This window comes from Protopterus annectens, chromosome 8.part0 (assembly GCF_019279795.1).
Source record: "Protopterus annectens isolate FY-2018-M chromosome 8.part0, PAN1.0, whole genome shotgun sequence".
Lineage (NCBI taxonomy): Eukaryota > Metazoa > Chordata > Ceratodontiformes > Protopteridae > Protopterus > Protopterus annectens.
Genome location: NC_056741.1, coordinates 1,206,066,253 through 1,206,091,923, shown reverse-complemented (window position 1 = coordinate 1,206,091,923; position 25,671 = coordinate 1,206,066,253). Strand labels below are relative to the sequence as shown.

The 25,671-nt window shown below is 43.1% G+C and overlaps 1 protein-coding gene across 4 annotated transcripts in view; it reads right to left on the bottom strand.

Moving 5' to 3' along the window:
• LOC122809309 (guanylate-binding protein 1-like) overlaps window positions 1-25,671 on the bottom strand; it is a 713,173-nt gene that overhangs the window by 338,432 nt on the left and 349,070 nt on the right. For all 4 annotated transcript variants that reach the window (XM_044080701.1, XM_044080704.1, XM_044080703.1 and 1 more), the window contains one exon: window positions 24,672-24,845. In XM_044080701.1, the coding sequence (XP_043936636.1) occupies window positions 24,672-24,845 (174 nt within the window). The remainder of the gene's footprint in view (window positions 1-24,671; window positions 24,846-25,671) is intronic.

Sequence of the window (25,671 nt, the reverse complement as noted above, 5' to 3'; positions counted from 1 at the left end):
CAAGAAAACTGTTAAAACCAGTACAACAAAATTAAAGTGGATTACTTCACAATTTTTCATTTATGAGCAGAAAACTGTTATTTAAACAGTTATGTTTTATTGCTTTCAGAAAGTTCATAACTGAAACTTGTTGGGATCTTTTTACCATTGAATTAATCTACCTGCCTGTGAACTGAAGATGGATCTTTTCTCTGTGGGTTACTAAAATGAGTCAGCAGGGGATCCAGGCAGTCAGCTAAGTGGCTGAGTTGTTACTCTCCACTGTTATTATTACACAACATTCACTCTGACATATCCCCTTCGGAACTGCCTAGTTTAAAGATGAACTGCATTCCAGCTAGGGATGCAAGATTCTCTCATCCAGTATTTTCTCATATTTCTAAGAAGGGTGAGGTTGATTATTTGACGGGCAATTATATTCCCCATAAATCTTGTCAGACGTATATACCGTATTCCCAGATACACAAACTGAAGAAAGAATGGAGGGGGGAGTCAAAATGCAGCTCAGAGGCTTTCATTTCTGTCACCATCTTAATCATGTCATTACCAGGCATCTTCGTATACCAAACACCCTGACTACAAAGAGCATGCTCTAGATTCAAGTAAACCTAAACTGTTTTTGCTGCAGTGGTGATTAACCTGTTGTAATGGAGGTAAGTAATGTAATCAAATCATCCCTAGTCTTTGCTGCATCAACAGCACTCTTTTCCCATCTGATGAAAGCCAGCTCTTCAGTGTGCCAAAAGGTTCAAACATACAAGACCACAAATAATCGCTAGTGAAATGGGAAAATCACAGAAATCAAGTCTGGAGTCATGCAAGACACCAGAAGTAGTAATGGTAGATGAGGATTGCTAACTTCTCACCAGCAATTTGAAATCTCTTTAAATCAAGAGGGCTGTCAAGCCTTGTGCTAAACGCTTCAGGCAGAAGGAATGACTGAAGTCTGGAAAGAAGGAGCAGATGCTTAAAGTCAAAGGCCTTTATAGATGGAAGACGACTACCCCTGTAAGATGCCCAACATCCACGTGCATGAATAATAAATAATAATCACAAAGTGCAGAGTCAGCCCTCTGCTATCTCAAATGCAAACTGATTCAACTGAAAACAAATAAGCCACAGGGCAACTCATCAAATACTAGACAATAACCTTTATATGATGGCTTGCCCTATGACTTATTTGTTTTTAATTTTTTTCCACGTGCATGACAAATGAATCATATAAGCACAGCAGTGGCGATGGTGTGATATTCCCAAACCTAATGCCAATCTGGATTTAGTCTAGAAGTCAGTACAGCTGAAATGCTGACTGAGGTGGCTGAAGACATTTCCAAGCACTTTCAACAAAACAAGGAGTAGTTACACTGCTCTATTTTTTTCTGAATTAATAAAAAATGGATCACTCATTTTAGACATAGACACTACACGGATTACCATTTATCTGTCTCAGATCTATGTAAGTCAGGGCAGAAGTAACAGTTTATACTGTCTTCTTGGTATATTTTATCTAGAAGAGTTATAATGAGAATAACATTTTAATGAAGTCTCAGGCAACAAGCCAATGCCCTGTATGTGTTCTAGGAATGAAAATGGGCTCCCTATTGAAACAGGATGGCTCTTAATAACAAGCGTTGAAATGTCAAAAAGAAAAAAAAAACACAGAGAGAGAGAGAGAGAGAGAGAGAGAGAGAGAGACAGTAGTGAATGTTGAACTTTGTTGCAAGGAGCAAGCCCCTTTGCACTCCTGAACTCCGAGATTGCTATACCTCACAGAAAAGGGAATATTCAGAGAAACTGCAGTCTTGGACTTGGAATACGCAAGTCTGCATTTTTGGTCATTTGGTCTTGTTATTCCAGGACTCACACTCACAAGTCTCTGAATTTCAAACATTTATCAAGGAAAAGATGTTTGGTGGGTCACAAATACATTATAAATTTCTAAACACATCTATTAATGTGTTGCAAGTATATTAACAACAGACGCTAGAAATGCGACAAAGTAAACAAACTGATTTCAAGGCAACAGTACATATAGCCTATAATATCCACAGGCCTTTCCAAAGCTACTAAGCCTAACAAAATGCAGCGAATGGAAGTTATAAGCTTATCAACCTCTTTGAAATGTCCGAGTATCATTGTATAATGGTTGTGAAAACTGGCTGGCTGCCCATTATTAAACAGTCCAACTTCTTACTTAACTCACTCATAGCTTGTTATTCGATTTCTCTGCCCTTCTCTTGCTATTAAATGAATTGGAACAGATTGTATTTATTATACAAGACCTCAGACTGGGCGGCCACGGTGGTGCAGCGGTTAGCAATGCCACCTCACAGCAAGAGGTTCTCTGGTTCGATTCTCGGCTGGGGTGCCTTCTGTGTGGAGTCTGCATGTCCTCCCTGTGGTCTCATGGGTTTCCTCCGGGTGCTCCAGTTTCCTCCCACATCCCAAAGACATGCAGTAGGTGGATTTGACACTCTAAATTGGCCCTAGGTGTGAGTGTGTGCATGTGTGTGTGCCTTCTGTGGAAGGTTGGGTGCCGGGCTGGCAACTCGACACTGTAAAACTCCACTGCCAATCATGAGCGGACAGATGATCTGCTGTGGCAACCCCTAACCGGGAAAAGCCAAAAGAAGAAGAAGATACAAGACCTCAGACTGCATTACTGTTTCCCTGTACAACTCAGCTTTTAGACCAAACAGTATGCATTTGTTAAACTGGTTCCCAAGTCACTTTATTTTCTGACATTGCATGTTTTTATTTAGCTTTTCTTAACTTTCATTTTAAAGCAGCACCCCACACCTTGCCACACTAAGTGTTTAATATCCTCTGTTAACGTACCTATTCATCCACAACTAACCCAACTCTAAAAAAGTGTGCTTATTATAATCCTCAATTACCATTGCAGGTTAATCACCCCTCTCAACAAATCTACTGCTTTGTAGTTATAGAACCACTGTATACTCTCTGCCACAGACACACACACACACACACACACACACACACACACACACACACACACACACACACACACACACACACACACACACACACACACACACTACCTCAACCTCTTTCCTTAAGTAAAACTTGAATTAGTGAATGTTCCCACATTCATTAAGGAACCTCCGCTTTAATTTCCAATTCAGACTTCTAACTACTGTTTCCCTGCTTACAGTTAAGGTAGGAATTTTTTACTCTATAAGGAGCATACTGAAATAACGTCTGGCAAGAAAAAATACATACAATTCTATATTGTCTCCTTGCCTATCTGCCCTTGTGGTAGATCTGAGTCTGCATCTCCTCTGTACAGAAGCGTGTCCAGTGCCAGTGCTCCTCCCCTTCCCAAGACGTAGTGCATCCCTGCCAACCCTCAGATCTCACTTGATGCCATAAGCAAGAGAAGTGACCTTCCAAGTACTCACCTTTTTGCGATAAAAACACAAGTAAAAATGTCTTCCTTTGACTAGAAAAAAATCTTTATAACTCGTATCTACCTGTTTTACAATTTTTTTCCAACTCATCTTTTAAGTTTCACCATTTTCATTCCTCCTCTACTCTCTTTTCAGAGACCTAAAGAAAACTACACTTTCAAATAATTTCTTCCTCACAGGAAAAACTAGTAAACATTAATCCCTTTCACTTCTATCCTGTCTAGTTTACTTCCATTTTTTTCTTACATGCTTAATACAGAATTTGTAGTTACATTCACAAATGGGGAAAACTTTGGAATTCTGAAAGTGCACCACATGCAGATACAAGATGAAGAGCTAGGACACACAAGAACAAGTGTGTGCCCCGGGTCCAGAACACCTTCAAGCCCATTAGGAACAAGATAACTTTGAAAGGCTTTCTCCCTGCCATAGTGGGAGAGGTGGCTAAAAATACTACTTCTCACAAGACAAATTTCCAAGCAAGAGGCAACAAAATATAAAGACAAATTTGAAAAGAAAAAGACAATGCTAAAGAGAAGAAGCAGAGAGACGGACACCGGGAAAAATATCCCTCTTCTCTTACAGCTCCAAAGTTTGCAAAATAATTAGAGGTACATATATCCTTGCCTCCAAGCCAATCAGATCAGCCAGTTTTAAGACCTTTGATGCTGAACGTGCTGGCTGTGCCTTGGTGTTAAATGGTTAAGACCAATACCTCAGTGCCCACTAAGGTGTCAGTTTGTTTGGGTCCATTCTCTGTAACAAGATCATTGGTACTTGGAAACAAAGGGCTTTTCAACTTTAGGGATGTGCGATTCCGTTCCTTCTGCTTCTTCCATTTTGGAAACAGAGACAGTCCTAGCTGCTACATCCTCAGTGCTATTGGGGCCTGGACTGGCTTTCAAGTTTTTTTAAGAGGATCACCTCCCTTCCAGCAACACAGGAAGGGATTGCTCCCTTGGTTTCACCTACACCTTCTGGCACCAATCTGTCAGAGTCTTTCAGCCAACATCTTTGATCCCATGGACAGTCCAGCTATGAGTGCTTTGAACCTACCTTTCATAAAGACCCAGAGACACTGTTGGTTCCTCAGATGAGTCTACCCCCTGAGGTTCCCAGGAAGTGTCAGTGCAAATGGAGGCACAGTGATTCCACAATGGAATCACTTACACTGGAACAGAACTCAGTGAATGAAGAGAAGCTCCCAACTCCACACTGAGGACTCCAAATTTGGAGAGAACTTGGAAACGATGCATCAGGAGGACTTAGCTCACTGAGGTCCCTTCTCTGGATGAGGAAGTATTGTTCGGGCCTTCTGAACTGTCCACCTGTACTTCAGAAGTGGTCTTTCCTGATGGCCATCTCATCAACTTGGTCATGGAGAAGGCATGGCACAAACTCAGTTTTACTGAACCCATGCCCTGCAAACTGGGCAAGACCGCTGCAGTCATCACACTTGGGTTATCCTGCCGTCAGGCGGTCCTGCAGTCGGCCAGAGTTCCAAAGTCTTGGTCCGGCATTGGCTGCTGTCACTTCTTCCCTGACATCAGTGCGCCAGGGGTATATAAGATGCATCCAACGCCATTTTCTTCAGTTTTTCTTGCTCCAGATGTCAGGTGCCCCCACGTGGGTAGGCGATGCATATTGCTAATCAAAAATATACATATAAAATAAAAACAATACCTTCAGTTACCAGCAAATACACCCCTAAGGTTGTATAGGATAGAAGGGTACAGACAAGTCCAGCTAGTTCAGAGGGGCTGGAGGGAGGGTAACCTGGTCTGCAGCAGTGTGAACACTCGAACATCTACATTTATGGTAGGTACAAAACTGTACTATGTTCATCATGTTACACTGCTGCAGTCATCACACTTGGGTTGAATCCCAAAGCTAAGTTTGGGTGGCTGGTCTATAAAGAGTTAGGATTGGCTAAGAGGCCCTGCAGAACTGCAGTGGCAAATCCTGCTCTGGATTTAGAGTAAAGAGGCAGGTGGCAATGCTTGAAGGTGTGCACTGAACTCCAAGTTGAAACCTCCAAAATTTCCTTGGTAGGTACCCCTCTGAGAAAGGCTGCTGAAGTGGCTGTTGCCCTGGTGGAATGAGGCCTAATGTTATTAGGGACTGATTTTCTATGCTATGTGTAGCAGTACCGAATACAGTGTCCTATCCATTTGGATATATTCTGCTTTGAGATAGCCTTGCCTTGTGATCCTGCAGCATATGCTACAAACAGTTGATCAGTTTTCCTGAAAGCTTTTGTTTTGTCCAAGTAGAAGTGTAGCTGTCTGTGTATATCCAAAGAATGCAGAAGTTTCCCCCCTTTATTTTGGGGGTTTGGATAAAAAGTAGGCAAATGGATGGTTTGGTTAAGAGCCACACTAGATACCACCTTTGGCATGAAGATAGGGTTTGTCATTAAAGATACCCTATCCTGATGAAAAATTAGAAAAGATTCCACTGCCATTAATGCCTGTAGCTCTGAGACTCTTCGTGCTGAAGTTACTGCCAGGAGCAGAGCTGTTTTCCATGATAAAAATTTTAGATCGGCTGTATTGGCTGGCTCAAAAGGTGGTAGTGTCAGTTTTTCCAAAATGAAATTGAGGTCCCAAGTTGGTGTTGGTGCTCTCTGGGGCAGTCTTATGTTTTTAGTCCCTCTGAGGTACTGCTTTAGCAAGGGATGAGAGAATAAAGGAGGATCCATGTTGTAATGTGCAGAAATGGCAGAGGCGTGAATCTTAATTGATGAAAAGGATAGGCCTCTGTCCAGCATCTCAGTTAAGTATTGTAAAATCTGAGGAATGTTTGGAACAAGAGGGTCAAGGCTGTGAACCTGGTTCCAGGCGCAGAATCTCTTCCATTTTTCTGAGTAAGCTTTCCTGGTGCTAGGCCTCCTGGCCTCCAAAATGACATCCATAACAGCTTTAGAGAGAGGTGTTGCCTGTTTGACTAAAGTATCTGCCATGCAGCCAGGTTTAGGGTTTTGAGCTGACCGTGCAGGATCTGATTGTTTTGTTGAGTCAGAAGGTGTGGAATTTGGGGCAAAATCCATGGTGGGCCCTGAGCCAAGTTCCTTAGGGTACCAGTGCTGGCGTGGCCAGTCTGGAGCAATCAGGATCATCTGTGGTTTTTCTTGTCTGGCTTTTAGGAGTACCTTTGAAAGGAGAGGCAGTGGTGGGAAGGCATAGACGTTTAGGTTTTTCCAGCTGAACAGAACAGCATCCACTTTCCATGCTTGTTTGTGATAAGTCCTTGTGCAGAATTTTTGTAGTTGGCAATTCAGAGGGGAGGCAAAAAGATCTATGTCTGGGTATCCCCATTTTTGTGTTATCATGCTGAAGATTTGTGGGTTCAATTTCCATTTGTGAGGGTCCATGATATTTCTGCTTAGATCGTCTGCTAGAGTATTTTTCTTTCCTGGCAGGAATTGTGCTTGCAGGTGAACTTGGTACATTAGAGCTGTGTTCCACAAGGTCATGGCTTGCCTGCATAGGGGATAAAAGTGAGTGCCCCCTTGTTTGTTTATGTACCACATTACTGTGGTGTTGTCTGTCTTTAGTAACAGTTGTCCTGGGTGTATAAGGTCCTTGAAAGCTGTTAGGGCATTTTGAACAGCCAACATCTCTTTCTGATTGATGTGAAGATGCATCTGGTCTGTGGTCCACTTGCCCTGAATGCATGTTCCTGCCATGTGTGCACCCCAGGCGTAATCCGAAGCATCTGTTGTTAGAGTTTGCCTGACTGTGGGTTGGGTAAAAGGCTGACCCTTGTTTAGCTGACATGCCTGTGCCCACCATCGAAACTCCTGTTGCAGGCAGGGAATTATTGGAATTACTGCTTCTAGACTGTGAGAATGTTGAGTCCAAACACTTTTTAGGTACCATTGTAATTTCCTCATATGCAGTCTGGCATATGGTATTGGTAGAATGCAGGATGCCATGAATCCCAGGGCCTGCAGAATTTTTCTTGCAGGGAGATGGGATGTTTTTACCAGTAGTTGAAAATATTGAGTTAGTTGCACTTGTTTGTCTGGCGTGAGGTAAGCCATCTGGGCCGTTGTATTTAAGCTGGCACCCAGGAATGTAATCTGTTGTGAGGGCAGTAGTTCTGACTTCTTTTCGTTTACTGTTTACCCTAGAGAAATTAGCAACCTTTTCACAAACGCCAGATGCTGTAGAAGAATGCCCTTTGTCTCTGCTTGAATGAAGCAGTCGTCCAGGTATGGAAATATTTGAATTCCTTTTTGCCTGCAAAATGCAATTACTGGTGCCAGGCACTTTGTGAAGACCCTGGGCACAGTAGATAAGCCAAAGGGCAGTGCAGAGAATTGGTAGTGCATTGTACCAGCTTTGAATCAGAGGTATCGTCTGCAATTTTGTCTGCTAGGGACATGCAGGTATGCCTCTTTGAGGTCCAGAGTAACAAGCCAAGCCTTCTTGCCCAGCATGGGTAGAAGCTACTGTAATGTCAACATTTTGAATTTCGGAATATCCAGGTAAGCATTCAGAATTGAAAGGTCCAGTATAGGCCTCCAGGCTTTGTCCTTTCTGGGGACCAGGAAGAGTCTTGAGTAAAATCCTTGTCCTTGTTCCTGTTGTGGTACTTTTTGTATAGCTCTCATGTCCATGAGGGCTGAAATTTGTTCTTGTGCCTCTGCCCATTGATTTTGTGGCAGGTCTGGTATTCCTTTTAGCTTTGGTAAAGTATGGAAGTGGAATCTGTAACCTTGAGACACAATATTCAGGACCCATTTGTCTTGGGTGATTGTTTGTCAGTTTTGAGAAAAAAGTGCTAGTTTTCCCCCAAGGGGGCTACCAGAAGGGACGTGCTTGGCATACGCAAGGGAAAGTCATTGTGAATGTTTCCTGTAAGGTTGAGACTTGTCCTCACCTCCTTTTGGGGTTGAGGTGCCCCACTGTCATCTGTTTGAGCCTTGGGGCTGAGATCTGCCTCTTGGGCGTCTGTATCTGCCTCTCTGTGGCCTGTCTGACACTGGAAAGGACCAATTTTTTGTTGGCCAATTTCGGCTAAACAGAAGTGGCTGTACCTGTAAGAAATCCTTGACTGTTTGCATAGATTTAGCTTTATCCTCCATTTTCTTTAACACCTCTTCGGCCTTAACACCAAACAAGGTATCATGTTGTAAAGGAGCATCCAATAACTTTGCCTTAACATGTTCGGGTAAACTCTGTTCTTTTAACCAAGCATGTCTTTGAATAACAGAACCTGTAACTGCGGCTCTACAAGAGGCCTCTAAAGAATCAAAACCGCATTGCAGAGTATGTTTTCCCACCTGTTCAACTGCATGCAATAAATCCTGCATTTCTTTACAATCAGGAGCTTCTGAGCTAACAAGCATTTTCTGTTTTAACTGAGCCATTAAATATTGTTGGTACTTAAGCATGTGAAACTGGCAATTTAAAACTCTTACTGCTAAAGTTGCAGACATGTATACTTTCTTCCCCCATCTATCCAAAGTTCTGGAATCTCTGTCAGAGGGTACTGGATTTTTTGCAATGGAGGCCTTAACCCCTTTTGGGCCCTGGGAAATAGTTTCTGGATCAGCAGAAGGGTTTTTGTATAGAAACATGTGAGAGTCAGGGACTCTGTAATACCTATCTGGCTTGGCTGGAGCAGGGGGCAAAGAGTCAGGAGATAAGCTGGAACACATCATCCACAATGTCTAGTACAGGTGGAATAGCCAGGGGCCTATGCTGAGGCAATAAGAGGAAATCCCTGAGCCTTTTCTTGGATTCTGAGTATTCCTGACTTTCCCAATGGAAATGTTCCCTCATGGTATGTAAAGTTTCCCCAAAAGAGTAAGCCTCAGGAGAAGAAGCTGAAGGGATAGATTCCTCAGCATCAGAGTCCTCATAGGGGGGTAAAGAGTATCCCTGGTCTGAAGAGGAATCAGAGGAAATGGAAACTTGATCAGAGGAGTCATAGTCTATATCCTGCCTAGGCCTTTTCTCAGGAGGGGGATGGGAACCCCTGATTAGAGTAATGAGGTCTTCGACCATGTTAAGCATCTGTTTCTTAAGCATGGAGGACTGTCCAGGAGAATGCTGTACTTGTTTCTTTGTCTTTAATGGTACTTTTGTCTTGGCTGTTGATTTAATGGTAAGTTGTGAAGGTCTGAAAACACCCTCAGAAGCCGATGCCTGCTCAGTGGCTCCGGACCCATCTGTGAATTAGTTTCCATAGGCCCAATACCTTGAGTTTCCAGAGGCCTAGTTGTCTCCACGTGGGAGTCGGAAGCGGCCTGTGGATTTGAGGTAGCGGGTGTCAGGGGCTGCGAAAGCGCCTCACTGAGAACCGGCGAACTGGAAACTGGCCTAAAAGAGGTTCCATCATCGGTTTTGGACCTCGGATGCCTGTCTTTATCCTTGTCTTTGTGTTTGTTTGGAATTGCGGTCGTCGGTTGATCCGACGGCATAGTATAATTGAACTTTCAGCCAAAGTAGTGCAAAGCAAAATCAAAACGTCATTTTATAGTGCGTTTGTTAAATCTAGCACAAAACCGACAACTAGTGACGTCATGATCAGGACCTAGGCATGGAATACAGTAAGAGTGGAAGTCCTTAAAAGGTATTTGCTTCCCACAAGAAATACAATTATTAACTTTTTCTGACATCGGTCTGAGGCAAGAAAAAAGTTTCCCCAAAGGGGTACTTAGCTTTATTGAAGACTTCGGATCTGAAATTCAACTTCGAAATTCTCAGGAGTCGGCCGACCGGCACTTGCGAACTGCTTCTGCTTCGGGCACCGTGCGGCAAGAAAGACTGGAGAAAATGGCGTCGGATGCATCTTATATACCCCTACCGCACTGACATCAGGGAAGAGGCGACAGCAGCCGATGCTGGACCAAGACTTTGGAACTCTGGCCGACTGCGGGACCGCCTGATGGCAGGATAACCCAAGTGTGATGACTGCAGCAGTGTAACACGAAGAACATCCAGCCCTATGCATGGCTGTAAACAGAAGGTACCTTAACCTGAGGTACACCATGTTCAGAGAAATATTCTGTAAACCATTTTATAACTATGTTGTGGAATAACAGTGTAGAGACCTTTAACATCTATTGTAACAAAAAGCAGTTGTTGTATTCAAGACAATTAATTTTGCTAAGGAAGTCCCAAGAGTCTCTCCAGATGTGTATTTCTTGAAGTAATAAGTGCTTCAGTTTTTCGTCTAAGAGCTTAGAACTGGGGAGGGTGATTGATCTCCTAGCATCGAAAATAGGTCTCATCTGAGGTTCTGAATATTCTTATGAAATCTTTGGAAAGCCAAAGATTGTAGGAATAGTAGGGGAAGTAACATTCAAAAATTTGAATTGAAAAGAGCTTTGACGTGCATGAGTTTAATTTTTTGAATGTTACTTCCCCTTTGCAGAGACTCTTGGGACTTCCATAGCAAAATTAACCCCAGGTTAAAGTTAATACCTATGAGACACTGCTTGAAATTGTGTTAAAGAACAACTATTTCATCTTTGAGCATGAATGTTTTTGTAAAACACAGTGGTGGCTATGGCACCAGATTTTGGGGGACTGTTTGCTAATATCGTGATGACAAAATGGGAAGAAATGTTTCTTTTTAAGTCTGACATTACGCAATTTAGTACTTTAGACACTTCTTACCTGGATGACATTTTTTTGGTTTCAAGGGATAATGTGGCAGATTTCTTAAAATTAACTACATCAATCAATCTACAAACTTTCTGAGGTTTACGTATGAAATAAATTGCATCGTTATTGCTTATGTAGACATTCTACTGTAAGACAAAAGAAAATTGCAGATAAGTCCCAAATTTCATGTAAACCCACCTTTTCAAATGCTGACCTGCAGTCTTCTAGCTCTCATCCCACCACCAAAAATGTGCTGTTGTAAAGGGTCAGTTCATTAACACTACGAGTACGGTGCCCACATTTGAAGATTTGTTTTGAATGAATGCATGCTCATTTAAAGCATATTTGCTGCTAGGGGTTACCCGACTAGTTTTGTCAACCATTTAATGTATGAAGTTATAAACAAATGAGAAAGAAACTTCTTTGTCCCCATTTTAAAACAATCTAACAGCCCACCTAACCAGTAAACCCGCTTTTTGAATCCACTAGTTTTTGAAACTAATGGGGGCAGTAACACTGACCATTCATCCAAATTTCCTATTGATACTAACGCTGACCCTAATACTAACTTTACTTAGCCTGGTAAACACCTATGAACCTAACAACCACAAAGTACTTTTTAAGCCTGGCTATGCATCCCAAATCTCTGACAAGTTCTAATACCCTTGATAAGTGTAAGCAGGGGCTTGCGAGATGAAACATTTACAAGCTAGGGCCTTGGAGATGAACCATTTACAGGTTGCCTGTGTCCATTAGAGACATAGGTGCCAAACCAGGGATGAATTTCCTGTTCCTCATCCAAGTGTCCAAGTTACACTTGAGTTGGGTTAGGAAGGAATTCTGCTTTACAAGAATGGGGAGCCTGTTCCAGAGACGGGGTAATCTCTGGGATACATATCAGTCTCTCTAACAGGTCCTACTTATATCATAGGCAAGGTTTAAGTCTTTAGAATGTGTAATTCTGGTGATGCTTGTTTTGCGGATATGTACGTGGTCCATCAGAGTGTGGTCTGACAATGCCCTGTATGTCAGGCATAGATCTCCTCTCAAAGGCCATTAGGAGACAGAATACAGGGATAGAGCCTTGAGGCGGTCTGCATAAAACATTTTACATAAGCCCTGTATTCTTTTACTGAGGAACCTCTGTGGATGTCCCAATTGTTGGATATGCCTGGTTAGGTACATACCAAAAAGGGCACTGTACTCAATGATAGATCTGATGAATGTCGAATGCAGTTGAACAATGACTTCCTTGGACTTAGATGCTATATCTTTGTTTATAAGTTTTGCAACAAAGAATGATTTCCTCACTACTGTAGGCACGTGATGGTCAAAGGCTGGATAACTTTCTATGTGTGTCCCTAACTCACTGACAAGTGGGTCAACTCTGAGGGGTGTGTTGTCAATATGATACTTATCAGGGGTGGATGACTTCCCAAAGGATACAAGTATGCATTTCTTGGCATTTACTTTTAGTCCATGGCTCTGATAGCAGTTGTTTGTCTGTGTCAGCCCCTCCTGGAGAACATTTCTGTCAGAGTGAGATTCAATGATAGTTTCTAACTTGCAATAATTTGCAAATTTAGTCAGCCAGAGACCACTGATACTGGCCATGACTTCAGAGAAGTAAATGCCAAAAAGGATTGTTCCAAGAACTGATTCCTGAGGAGACTCCACTTGTGACTGGCCCCTTTTTAGAGGTGGACTCCCCAATTCTAACTTCTTTGATGCTGTCTGTGAGCCACCTGGCTATCTATCATGTGACATATGAGTTTGTGCCCAACCTCTCGAGTTTGTCAACAATGCTTGATTGGGTTATTGTGTGAAATGCCTTGGCCAGGATAAGCTAGGCAGTATGAACCATTTTGCCCTCATCCATTGCTTTGGTGACCTTTTCAAAGAAGTCCACTAGGTTGAGTAGGCATGATCTGCCCTTGATGAAACAAAACTGGGTTGGGTCCAGTGTCTGGAAGTTTACTATATCTCTAGTGATCATTTCTATGATAATGCTTTCCATGGCTTTACATATAAGACTAGTGAGACTTGTGGCTGTGTAGTTTCCAGGGTCTGTAAATGGTCCACCTTTGTTCAGAGGGATGACTGTTACTGTTCTCCATTCATGAGGCACAAAGCCTGTTTGGGGGCTATAGCTAAATAACAATTCCAGAGGCCCTGATAGGTCATGTTTCATGCTACTTAGAAGGCATTCTGGGATATTGTCCAGGCCCACTGATGCAGTCTTCTTGGTCTTACAGAGAGCATTAAGCACATGTTCCTTAGTGATAGCAGGAGTTAAATCTGATGGTATTTCCTGAGGGAAGGTTGAGGGGGAAAAAGACAGGAGTAAAGTTGGAGCTGAATTTGTCAGACAGGAGGTTTGCTATATTTTCTGGCTCAGTATAGGTGGCTCCACTTACAATGAGCTCTGCACACAATTGTGTATGGACTTTGAGGTTGTGGGCATAGCTAAAGAATGCTTTGTGGTTGTCCACCGCATGACAGGCCAAATTCACCTCAAATTTGGATTGGTAGACTTTATTTGTCCTCTAGAGGTTTGTTTAGTTTGATGAGAGTGCTTTTATCAGGTCTATATCAAAATTCCGAACAGGGAAAATGCCGAATGTGAAAACATCGAACCCTAAATATCGAATGGTGAAAATAGTGAAGCCCCGAAACATCGAAATCCTACATAGGGCAAGATTTCGGTGGGCCATTCCATGGCTTTGCTATTTCCTTCAATGTGGTGCGAGAGCTACGAACTTTAGGGTTAGGTTGCGGGTTAAGGTAAGTGGATAGTTAGTAATGTATGTATGGTGTAGTGTAGTGTTGTGTTTTAACTGTGTGTGTATTAATTAGTTTGTTTGTGTACAGATTCATAGGGTATGTGTGCGATAGTTACAGACCTTAGGGTTAGGGTACGGGTTAAGGTAAGTGGATAGTTAGTGAAGTATGTATGGCTTAGTGTGGGGTTGGGTTTTGTTAACTGTATGTGTGTGGTTTATTTATTTTGGTGTGCTTGTGTTCTGTGTATATGTTTCTCGGAACACAAATTTTTTCCCTGGGAAAAAATTCACTATACTGAGCGTTCGATGTTTTCAATATTCGAAATTCCAAGTTCGAAAATATGGTGTTCGACATTTTGGAATTTCGAATATATGATATAGACCCCTTTTATCCTGCTGTGTCAGGCACCTCCTAATTTTTGCCAAGATTTTCTTTCTTATGCATTAATTACACCATATAATACTGACAGTTACTATTAAGAAAATACTGGTTAAATATTGGGGCATTCTGAGGGAGGATAGGAATATTTTGGAAAAGGTGGGTGACAAACCCTCTACTGTGTATAAATGTGGTAGCAACTTGAAATCTATTGTTCAACGTTTTGAAATTAAGGCCAATGTCACTGGTAAAAAATATAAAATGGCAAAATGTGGATTTTGTTCTTTCTGTAAGTATAGACCATACCTCTCAACCTGGAAACATCAGAAATCTGAACAAGCCCCATGAAAAATAGGTACAAATCTGTACACTGATTAACATAAAATTTGCATACATGATTACACAACCCCGCCCACTCCAGCAGAATTATGGGATACCAAGTTTCAAACACAAACTGAAGAACAGAACCAAAATATAACACCAGAGTCCCTCTGCGGCCATTCCAATGCCCCATTACCTGGCTTTGCATCAAATGTCAGTAATGGGTAAACCGAAATTAAAATCAACAGAAGTCAGAATGCACAGATACAGCTCCACAGAATTAAGTTAGTTATTGACTGCAGATATTATGGCTTTGCCTCTCAATCTGTTGCAGCAAGAAATCTAGACAAATCCACAAATAATACGGGGGTCTAAGCAAAGGCTCAGAAATACAGTGACACTTAAATACTGTTCTTTCAAACAGACTGTGCTGTGGACAGAACAACAAATTTTCCATAGCATAGCATGACTTTTCTGAAGGATGAAGTCTGAAAACCAAATGCAACGTCTGCTGCCTGCCATTATTTTCTGACTGCAGTTCATTCCTCAAAGATCTGCCACTGCCAGTGATTTTCCTAAAAACTACAATTTTATGAGAAACTGACTCATAGCAAAAAGTCAAAAGCTTAATTTCTTTCTGTAGTTTCAAATATGCACACGCAGCGAAATTAAACATTTCCCCCAGACCCCCACTAATCCCTTCAGCAGTATGTTTGCAAGTATGCACAAGCACCAAAATGAAACATTTCCCCCAGGGATCCATCCCCTCAATAGTTTCAAGTATGTAAGAACTTCCCCCAGCGATTCATCCTCTAACTAGTTTCAAGTATGCACAAGCAAGCACCAAAATGAAACATTTCCTCCAGACCCCCACTAAACCCTCCAGCAGTATGTTTGCAAGTATGCACAAGCACCAAAATGAAACATTTCCCCCAGGGATCCATCCACTCAGTAGTTTCAAGTATGCACAAGCACCAAAATGAAACATTTCCCCCATGGATCTGAAGGTGAAAATGAAAATGGAACAGAAAATGGCAGAGATGGAGGTTTTACAATCTTGCCCTGATTATCGGTAAGCAGTCCTAATAAAAGAGAAGGTTCATTTGCTGTCAACTGCAGGGCAAATTCACAGCTCAAAAGGTTTTTACACAGTATTGATGCAGAAGTACTGGCAAACACAATGAATATATGAAAATCAATCGGTTATTATGACCGATTAGCTTCCTCTCACTGTGAGCTGGGGCCCTGACAATTCTAATTTTACACTTAGCAAAGCGACCAGTATGCGAACATTCTATTTCCATTAATTCTGCTGTTACCCACTGTGCACCACATCTTTTTCATAACCTAGGGGAGCAAAAAAGAGATTTAAGGACCAATTTTTTTTTTCCTTTGGGGAAAGCCTTTTTCACTTCATTTGTTTCATGAATATTTGAAATTACTTATAATGTAGTACAATGCTCAAAACCACAGGATGAGAACTGTACTAAGTCTGCAGCATTCATCATGGTTAGTATATTAATAGACACAAGGAGGTACAGAAAATATGCAACTCTGGTACACATTCCAAAGAGGTTCTTTCAAATAAAATTACCAATCTAGGGAAGAGGAAACTCAGCACGACTCCCAACTATGTATGCAACATCACTTTCAGCACAGAAAATACCAGACAAACCTTTTTTTTTTTTTTTTTTTTTTTTTGTGGCAGAGCGCCTCTCATCTCTTTAAGAAAAGCACAGTAAGTATCAGACAAAGAAACTTTTGTTTTTATTTTTTGTGGCAGAGCTCAGAATATAATTACAATCAGTTCATAAAGATGGTCTCAAAATTAGACAAAACACACACACATGCACACTTAAAATAACCCGATCGTACAGACATGTAAATAACCCGATCATACACAGTCACACACTTAAAATAACCAGATCGTACACAGTCACACACTTAAAATTAAACAATCGTACACACAATTAAAATAACCTGATCATACACACACTTAAAATAACTGAAATGGCCAGCCCAGCACACAACAGATAAAATAAACTGCATTCAGCTCATGTCAGCTGAAATGCCCCACAGAGATTAACATGCAGCAGCAGCAGATAAAACATGTACTCGTACCATAACTGAAATGGCCCCCCAAGTCCAACAGTAGCAAGTAAACTGACTGAACTAAAACTGCTAAAACGGCTCAGAGATTAACATGCTGCAGCAGATAAAACGTGTATGCATAACATAACAGAAACGGCCAAAGTCTAACAGTACGGTAGCAAATAAACTGACTGAAGCACTGAACTAAAACTGCATTCAGCTCAAGTCAACTGAAACAGCCCACAGAGATTAATGCAATTACAACAGCATATAAAACTTATACACACAACATAACTGAAATGGGCCAAGTCCAACAGTAGCAAGTAAATGGGCGCAGCAGTAAGTTGCCTGTGATTCACCTGCAGTGATCTTTAAAGAAGGTGAAACACAAGTGCTTGAAATTGACCAATTTGATCACTGTGCATAATTAGAAGTTATGTCCTTACCATAACGTTCCATGTGGAGTGTTCATCTCGCCTTTGTTCTTACACCTGGGTTCGGAGCCGATCCTCGGCTCCGTGTCGGCCGCTCTGCAAGCTCTGCATCGAGAAGAAGCTCGAGATCAACCTAACTCCCATAATCCCCCTCTGCCTTTACCTCAGATCTAGTTTGCAAGCAAACCAGAAGTCAGAGAGAGAAACACATTCATGCCAAAACAACATGACTGCAAAACACTTATATATATAAATATACATAAATATACACATATGTACACAACAACTGCAAAATGCAGAAGCAGAATAAACCAAACCAGGCACCAAACTGTACGTTCTTCCTGAGGGTGGGAGGGGGGGAATGTAAGAACAAAGGCGAGATGAACACTCCACATGGAACGTTATGGTAAGGACATAACTTCTAAATGTGAGAGTGTTCGATCTCGCCAATTTGTTCTTACACCTGGGTAGCGTCCCTAGCTCCATGTTCCTGAGGAACTCATGGGAGAACGTTCTTGAGCACAGTGGAACCAAAGGTTGCCCTGTCCCTAGAAACCCTGTCTACCTTGTAATGAGAAATGAATGTGTGAGGCTTAGACCAAGTGGCAGCTGCACAAATAATGTCTAATGGTAAACGAGCTGCATGAGCCAGGGATGTAGATACCGATCTTGTAGAGTGCCCCTTTGGTTTGACAGGTAAAGTTTGTTCCGAAGCAGCATAAACAAATATAATGCAATCAGTTAGCCATTTGGAAAGGGTTCGTTTAGTAACTGCCACACCTTTTCTGTTGTCTGCAAAGGCTACAAAAAGTTGATCCAATTTCCTGTGATCTTTTGTTCTATCCAGGTAAAATCTAAGTTGTCTATGAACATCCAACTTGTGTAACATATACTTCAACTTATTGGAGTGATTTTTGAAAAAGGTAGGGAGTTCAATGGATTGATTAATGTTATTAATAGAGCAAACTTTGGGGAGAAAGGACGGATTAGTGCGAAGAGATACTCTGTCAGAGTGAAAGATCAGATAAGGGTGTTTAATAGAGAGAGCCTGAAGCTCTGACACCCGCCTAGCTGATGTAATGGCCACCAAAAAGAGGGTCTTCCAAGACAAATACTTTAATGGACAAGAAGAGGCCGGTTCAAACGGAGGTAACATCAATTTAGACAACAAAAGGTTTAGATTCCAAGGAGATGTAGGAGTTCTAACTGGTGGTCTAATATGGAAAGATCCTTTCAAAAAGGCCTTACAAAGTCTGTGAGCCATAATAGGTGTCCCACATTCTTCCACATGAAAGTTGGAAATGGCAGCCATTTGCACTCTTAAATTGGCAGGAGAAGCTCCTTGGTGGAACAATTCGGTTAAAAACTCCAAGATCTTGTTTAAAGGAGCTAAGACAGGATCCAAATTGTGTGTATTTGCCCAGAAAACAAAGCGCTTCCATTTACTAGTGTAGGTCTTTGTAGTGGAAGCTTTATGAGACGCCACTAGTATATTCTGAACTGCAGGTGAAAGAAGGTCAGACCTGGCTAAGTAGGGAAGCGGAGCAGCCAAGCTGCTAGTTGGAGAGACAGAAGCGAGGGATGGGGAACCCCTGACGAGTGGGTCAGTAGATCTGGCTCCGGGTCCAGGATCCAGGGTCCCCGAATGCGGTGTTTCAGAAGAAAGGGAAACCAGATTTGACGAGGCCAGAATGGGGCAATGAGGATAATCGTCCTTTGCAGGTTGTTGGCTTTCTGCAGAAACTTTGCAATGAGGGGAAAGGGAGGAAAAGCGTACAGGAGACCTGGGGGCCAATCGTGAACCAGCGCGTCCCTGGGGACTTCCCCTGGAGGGGGTAATAGGGCAAAGTAGCTCCTGCATTTGGCGTTCATTGGAGACGCAACAAGATCACAGAAAGGCTGGTCCCACTTGCGAAAAATCTTTTTCGCAACTGACTGTTTGAGGGACCACTCGTGAGGCAACAGGATTGCTCTGCTCAACCTGTCGGCTATAACGTTGGATGACCCCGGGATGTGCGTTGCAATCAGAAAGCGACCCGTGGACTCCGCCCATTGCCAGATTCTCATGGCCTTTCTGCATAGCTGATAAGACTTGGTTCCCCCTTGTTTGTTTATGTACCAGACCACGGACATATTGTCCGTCTGAACTGCAATAGTCCCTAGAGGAAGAAGGGGAGCAAAGTGTCGCAACGCTAGAAACACTGCCCTCAACTCTAGAACATTGATGTGCAGATTGTACTCTAAATCGGTCCATTCGCCTTGGACTGTCTGTCCCTGAAAGATGCCCCCCCACCCTATCAGGGAAGCGTCCGTGGTTACCGTAGCTGTCGGCGCGGGTATCACAAATGGTCTTCCACTGGAAAGGTTGCAAGTCTGGAGCCACCAGGCTAGGTGTGATTTGCATGTGTTTGTGATTAGAATTTCGTGCGTCAGAGGTAGCTGTTGGAACGACCATTGTGCAAACAGTAGCCATTGTAGGACTCTCATGTGCAGTCTTCCCAATGGTATCGCAATGAGAGAAGCTGCCATGAGACCCAAGACCTTCAGAACCAATTTCGCCGGGGATTTTCTGGATGACAGAAGAAGAGATATGTGGCTTTGTAGTGAGGCTATCCTTTCCGGAGGAAGCTTTAGAATTAAATGACGCATATCCAATTCTGCTCCTATGAATGAGATATGCTGTGATGGCTGTAGTGAAGATTTTTCGAAGTTCACGGAAATTCCAAGATGAACACAAAGGTGTAGTGTGTAATCCCTGGCCTGAATCAGTTGACGCTGGGTGGTGGCAGAGAGGAGCCAGTCGTCCAGATACGGAAACACCTGGAATCCCAGGCGTCTCAGGTGAGACGCCACCACTGCCATGCATTTGGTGAAAACCCTGGGGGCTGAGGTCAGACCAAAGGGCAGGGCTCGAAACTGAAAATGACTGGCTCCCAGCCAGAAGCGCAAGTGATCCCTGGACGCCCTGGCCATTTTGATGTGGTAGTATGCGTCCTTCAGATCTATTGAGCACATCCAGTCGTCCTTCTGTAAAAATGGAAGGATCGATTGAAGCGTGACCATCCGGAACTTTTCTTTCTTTACAAAGGTATTGAGGTTGCTTAGGTCTAGAATCGGCCTCCAGTCCCCTGTCTTCTTTGGAACTAAAAAGAACCTTGAGTAAGTTCCGAATCCTCTTTGGTCCGCTGGGACTGGTTGGATGACTCTTTTTTCTAGCAGCTTTGAAATTTCTACAGCTGCAGGGTCTCGCAGATGGGGCGGCACATCTGGGAGTCTTCTCTTCGGAATTGGGGGCAATAGGAAGGGTATTCTGTAGCCTCTGGTAACAACGCTTTTTACCCAGTTGTCTGATGTAAGATCTTGCCAGGCCTGTGGGTATAAAGCTAAGTGACCCCCGACTGCCTCCAGAGCAGGACAGTCGGGCCTCCTCTCAGGAGTGCTGGAAAGGTTTTCCAGGGGGGGTATCCCTGTCACCTTGGTTTTGCGGACCCCCTCTGCCGCCAGGGCGGCGTCTTCCACCTCTGCCCCCTCCTCTGCCTCTAGAGGGGGCATCACCCTGTGTGCCTGGGAAAGATCCTTGGGGTTTTCGAAACCACATTTTTCCACCATGTTGCCCTTTGGTGTACGGTCTGGATGGGATGGAAAAACGGACTCCGACAGCAGACAGAGTCTTTCCCTCTTGCTCACACCGGGTAAGGGTCTCCTTTACTTTGGGGCCAAAAAGAGTGGCACCATCAAATGGGGCGTTAGTAAAGGAAGACTTGAAGGCTTCCGCAAAAGAACATAAGCGCATCCAGGATTGTCTACGAAGAGCAATCGCTGAAGCCGCTGCCCTACTCGATCCTTCGGCTGCATATGAAATCAGCCTCATGGATGAGTTTGCAATAGAAGTAAGGGTGTTGAGTTGTGCTGTAACTTTCTCTGAGACAGCAGCATCTGTGGCACCCTGGAGGGTATCTCCCAGCTCTTTGATTAGATCCCTCTGTAGCCGTGTGAAGTGGGTCAAATAGTTCAGGGATCGCATAGAAAAAGCCGCTGAACTAAAAATGCGCTTCCCATACCTGTCCATAGTCCTAGAATCTCTGTTAGGCGGATGGACAGATGAGGAAGATTCAGACATCTCCTTTTTCGTGGCCGCTGCCACCACCATAGCGTCCACTGGCACTCCTTTAGTCAGATAAGCCTTATCCTGAGGAGCAGTAATATATTTGTTAGGCTTTCTAGGGACTGGCTCCACCGTGTCAGGCGTCTCCCACGCCCTTCGAGCAATCAACTCCATCAACTCATCGAAGGGCGGAGTGACCCAGGAGGAGGAAGGGCGAGCACCGAATGCCTTCAGCAAAACTGACTCATCCTCAGAAGGGGGGAGGGCTTGCCAATCACCTCTCTGCTTTAGGATCTCCAGGATGTCAGAAAAGGAGACATCCTCTGAGGGTGACTTTGGGGACCCTTCTGACTCATCTAAGTCAGTGTCCGATGTCAATGATTCTTGTGGAGAATCCAAGTGTCTCCTCTTACACAATCTTTTCCTCGGAACTTCTTCGGGGGGGGCATCCGAAGAAGCCTCCGAGGAAGAGGGGGCACCCTCCAGGGGTGGCTGAGACACAGGTGCTCGACGCTTGGATGTAGCCATGGGTGCAGAGGAGGATAACGGACCTTTATGGGAGGGAGAAGCTGTTTCTGCTGATGTGGTTGTCTGGGTAGACAACACCTTCCTCATGAGGTCGAAGGCCCCCGGGTCCCGAATCGAGGTACCTCCCGGTTCCGAGGAAATGGGAAGAATCCCCGACACAGGCACCGAAGGCATCGACCCCGAGGACGGAGCCGAGTCGATCCGAGCCGAGGCCCCGAGAGGGAGTGTCGGTACCGAAACATCAGTGCGACTCTCAGTCCCGGAACCAAGGATGGATCTTCGGCTCCGACACTCCGGTACCGGATCCGACGGAGTAGAGGTGAATGGCGCCGACCGAGAAAAGGACGGTTCTGGCACCGAGGGCTCCACAATCAGCAGATCAGCCTCTTCCGGCTCCGAAGACTGAATAGGTTTCGGAGGAGGAACAGATGGAGATAAGGGAAGGCCTTCGAGTCTCGACACCAATTGGGAGGAGACAGAGATGAGTTTGGATAAGGCCGTATTCTCCATTAATTTCTGCACCACGTGGTCTACATCGGTGTCGGAGAGGGGCCTGGAAGAACGCGTCGAAGGAATCGAAGACGGAGCCGACCTCAACAGTGTCGGGGGAGGGAGCTCCATCACCGGTTCCAAGACTCGAGGCTCGGGGACTGGCAATAGCTCAATTCTCGGTCCCGAAGTCTGTGGAACCGGTGATCGAACTTTAACTGAAGAGCTCGGAGCCGATGACCTGGGCTCCGACGTCTTCGATTCCTTCGAGGATTTGGATGCCTGGTCTGATGCATCTAGAGCCTCCTGAAAGGTGGGTTTTAAAAGACCCCTATCCATTAATTTCCTGCGCCTATCTGTCATGACCCTCCCACTGAAAGAATGACAAATTGAACAGTCTTCTTGCAGATGGAGAGGGCCAAGACAGTAGACGCAGGAACTATGATTGTCTGTAATTGACATCTTTTGCCCACATTGGCAACGTTTAAAACCAGTTTTAGCTTTCTCAGACATGTCAAAAACCTTAAATAACAATGAAAAGTTAGATAAAGAGTCAAATCCGGTAGAGATGTCCAATCCAGTAAATATTGTCAAGTCCAGTAAGATACAAGCTAGTAGCCTAAGTAAAAGGGTGGGGTTAGGCCCCGAGGGAAAACTCTAACAAAGTATATAAATACTTATACGGAATCGAGAATTCCTCGAAACTACTTACACGCACACACAGTCACTTAGATAATACTTATGAAATCAAAAATTTGTCAAGAAATAGAGAAAAAATATATAAATCTTAGCTTTAGGTTGCTCGAGCTCATCAAACAGATGCGATCGCTGCAACGGAAAACTAGATCTGAGGTAAAGGCAGAGGGGGATTATGGGAGTTAGGTTGATCTCGAGCTTCTTCTCGATGCAGAGCTTGCAGAGCGGCTGACATGGAGCCAAGGATCGGCTCCGAACCCAGGTGTAAGAACAAATTGGCGAGATCGAACACTCTCACATCATATATTAGTCGGCTGCTCTGAAGCTGTCAAGAAGGAAAAATGGCTGGTAACCTTACCGTGAGTAGTGCTCCATTCCCCGGCCCGGCTGCCATTCTGTTCCTTTCCTCATGTTGTTGGGCTCGGTGCTGCCATTAATCCCTTCCTCATGTCATGTTGCTGCTGTCCGGTCCGTCACCGTGGGCTTGCTGCTGCCATTAATCCTGGTGGACTCCTGTTCCCCACGCTGCTGCAGTAATTCCTTCCCGCCGTTAAATTAACTGCCGGAAATGATGATGTGAACAGCCAGCCAGCCGGAAATGATGATGCGAGCTCCTTGAGCTCAATTCTGACTGGCTGGAAATGAAGGGGTGCCACTCGGGAATCGTGGCACCCCTTCATTTGGACCCCAAAACTCGGTAAAAAACGAGTAATTCGGAATGGTTGGAAGGTCTGGTATAGACTAGCTTGTACATGTTTTAAGATTAATGATTATCAGTTTTCCATGCAAGGTCATTTAGCTGTTGTACTAAAGCTGTTGTCTATGCTGTCTTGTGTCACAACTGTCCAGCCTGCTACAGAGGCAAGACAAAACGTAGATTGAAACATCAGATCTATGAGCATATTAATGACATTAGAAACAAAAAAGAGACAAAGGCACTAGCTAAACATGCTGATGAGAAAGCTGGTATTTTTTTAGATTTGTTATCATTGAAAAAGTTATACTGGGTGAACGTAGGAGACCATGGCAGCTACTTTTAGAGAAGCATGAGCTGTTCTGGCGACTGAAAAGTAATGCAGGCAGGTGGCCGGGACTGAATGACCACATTAATATAAGCTGCCTACTGAAACTGACTGCATTACAGAGATAAATGTGTTTGACTTCTTAACAAGTATGTAAATGTATCTTTTATATAAATGTACAAAGTTTATAAATGTTATAAGACTTCTTTCAGCTTGTATTTTTTAGAATGTTTTTCTTTGAATTTTGCTTGTTAAAAATTACTATACCACTTTAAATATGGAAGGGAGTTTGGCTGTCATGTGATGCATGTCACATGAGAACCATATTTAAACAGGAATTTTCATAGTTTGTTTGATCTGAAGAAGTTTTAAATATTAACATGAAAGTGCTAATTACATTTCTGGTACATTTTTTGGTTTTTCTACACTGTGGAGTAGAACTTTAGTCAGAGTCTCTGTGGTAAACGCACTTTCTTGTTTATTCTCAGATATTTACAATCCAGACTTGTAAAGCAATTAGATTTGTGAGACTGTATTCCAGTCTGTAACCTTGTGTCACTGAAAACATGCAATCGTCTTCTCAAGCCAGAAGCACATAGGTCTGTATACATAAGGATTTATGATGGATGATTTATAGTTTTACGGATATTTTATGGAAGGAATCTGCTGCAGCACCAACCTCGCTTCGTACGTACATACACAGACACACACACACGCACTTGACTGCTGAAACCTCATTTGCAATGAAGGAGTTCAAACTGAAAAGTTACCTTTTGTAAGTAAGAAGAAGGTGAAGCACACTTGATTGCTTTTTCTTCTTCACTTTCATACTTCTGTGATCTATATGAGGTCCCAGGCTCATCCTTGGCAGTAGCTACACCTTTGTCAATTGGTATGCTGTCTTCTGGGGGTTGGCAACTCTGGATACTCATCTCTTTCAGATCCTACCATGTAAATATTAATGTTAGAAGAGAGGCTTCAAACGTACAAATAAGAGCAGCGTACAAGAATACCACATGCATTTGTCTTATCAAGATATAGAACTACTGTACATCTTATGCTAACCAGTGGGTGCTTGAGGCAAAATACACTGAAAGGAACATTTAACTTAAAGTACATAGAGTGGATCACATCATTTATATTTTTAAATTGAAAACAGAATATTTATAATGAAATTTTATCTGATTGTCTCAAGGCTTGCTAGTATAATTAAAACTCCCTGTTTGTTAACTCTGCATTCATTGCTTGAATCTAACTGAGTTCTGACTGCAAGTGCTACTGAAACAACTCACCACATAAATTGATAAGTATATATTTTTGGCACTTCTTTCCAAAGTTCTACAGTATCCTAATTGCTTTTGCTTGATTGATTTAGATCTATAATATTTGCTGGTTTCTGATCTGTGTTGAAAGTGCTATTTTTCTGAGTTGAAAGTGCTATTTTTCCCCCAGCCTGCCCTCCCTATTGTTGTTTTCTTTTTATACTTGGTGGCTTTGCAATTGCCCACCCCTACTGTCTATTTGATCTGTGACACTCCTCCTAGTCTAGTGTATTTAGCTCATTCTACCTAATACAGAGAGAAAAAAAAAATTGCACTTTATCTGCTTACTGTGTTTGTGTTTCTTCCTACTTTATTAGTTATTTTGCTCTTGCTGCCTGTTCTTAAAAGTACTTAATAGCATTTATTCTGCTGCATTTATTACTGCTTGTTAGTAGCCGATTAAACTGTAACTGTTATTCTAAGCCTTTGGATTATGCACTTGGGCTTC